The sequence below is a fragment of the Montipora capricornis genome, chromosome 6 (genome assembly GCF_036669925.1).
Source record: "Montipora capricornis isolate CH-2021 chromosome 6, ASM3666992v2, whole genome shotgun sequence".
In the NCBI taxonomy this organism is placed as follows: domain Eukaryota; kingdom Metazoa; phylum Cnidaria; class Anthozoa; order Scleractinia; family Acroporidae; genus Montipora; species Montipora capricornis.
This window is the reverse complement of record NC_090888.1, coordinates 28,039,532-28,040,390: the sequence shown is the minus strand read 5'-3', so window position 1 is coordinate 28,040,390 and position 859 is coordinate 28,039,532. Positions and strand designations below refer to the sequence as shown.

The window sequence follows — 859 nt, the reverse complement described above, 5'->3', positions numbered from 1 at the left end:
TTTTGGGCCAGTTAACTAGTGGAAAGGCCGCCTACATATTTACACATCCACGTCAAAAAATTCCACTTCCAGACATGTACGCTTTATATGGGCATTGAACTATCCACCGAAATTTGTGTGCCTTGTCATATTAATTAGATCATTTTCCCACTTTTTCCTCAGGTGCAAATGCTCCAACTGCTCGCTAGAGTTTGTTGTAAAACCTGAAGAGTGCAGATGTTGTATGGAAGTTGATCGATGCGTGGAAAAGATGGAGGAGTTAGAAAGGATAGCTTCTCTGGTCCCTTCTTCCATACAGTCGGAATAGCATGAGAATGGATTGTCCGCTTAGATCCATCAACGTGAAGGCCCCTCTCAAAACAGTTTTCTGTAAAATGTTCGGAACAGACGACAAAAATACCTCGCGGTGCGAAATTTGCCCGGTGCGTACGAACGAATCGTAGCCACTGATCCCGCACAGCTCCACTTGCAGGGCTACGATGCAAAGAGATTCCAGCACTATGGTTTGATATATTGCTACAGCCTTGCACCGTACAGCGACTTGACGGCATCTTTTAGTTACCAAGAGCAAATTTCACCATGAATTTCGATTTGGAAATTAGCCATGTGAAGTTTTCTTGTTGAGCCTCTGACGTCACTACCAGTAATTTGTAGCCAAGCCTCCTAAAAAGTTTGGCACAAGGCCAAGTAATGGCGGCCGTGAAATCACGAACAAAACGGTCGGGAAAAAAGTACTTCCAATCTTCGTAAAGCACTGAAATCTCGTAAGGTGAGTAAGAGAGTCCTATTCTACACGAAAATGTAAAAAGACAGGATATGAAAATTTTGATCACAGAGGCACTTTAATATTGGATATCCA

At 43.0% G+C, this 859-nt stretch overlaps 1 protein-coding gene across 1 annotated transcript in view; it reads left to right on the top strand.

The window, feature by feature from the left end:
• Positions 1-307, top strand: part of LOC138053543 (uncharacterized) — a 612-nt gene extending 305 nt beyond the window's left edge. Inside the window, exon 2 of the mRNA XM_068900168.1 lies at positions 163-307. Coding sequence (XP_068756269.1) covers positions 163-307 — 145 coding nt within the window. The remainder of the gene's footprint in view (positions 1-162) is intronic.
• Positions 308-859: the final 552 nt, after the last annotated feature.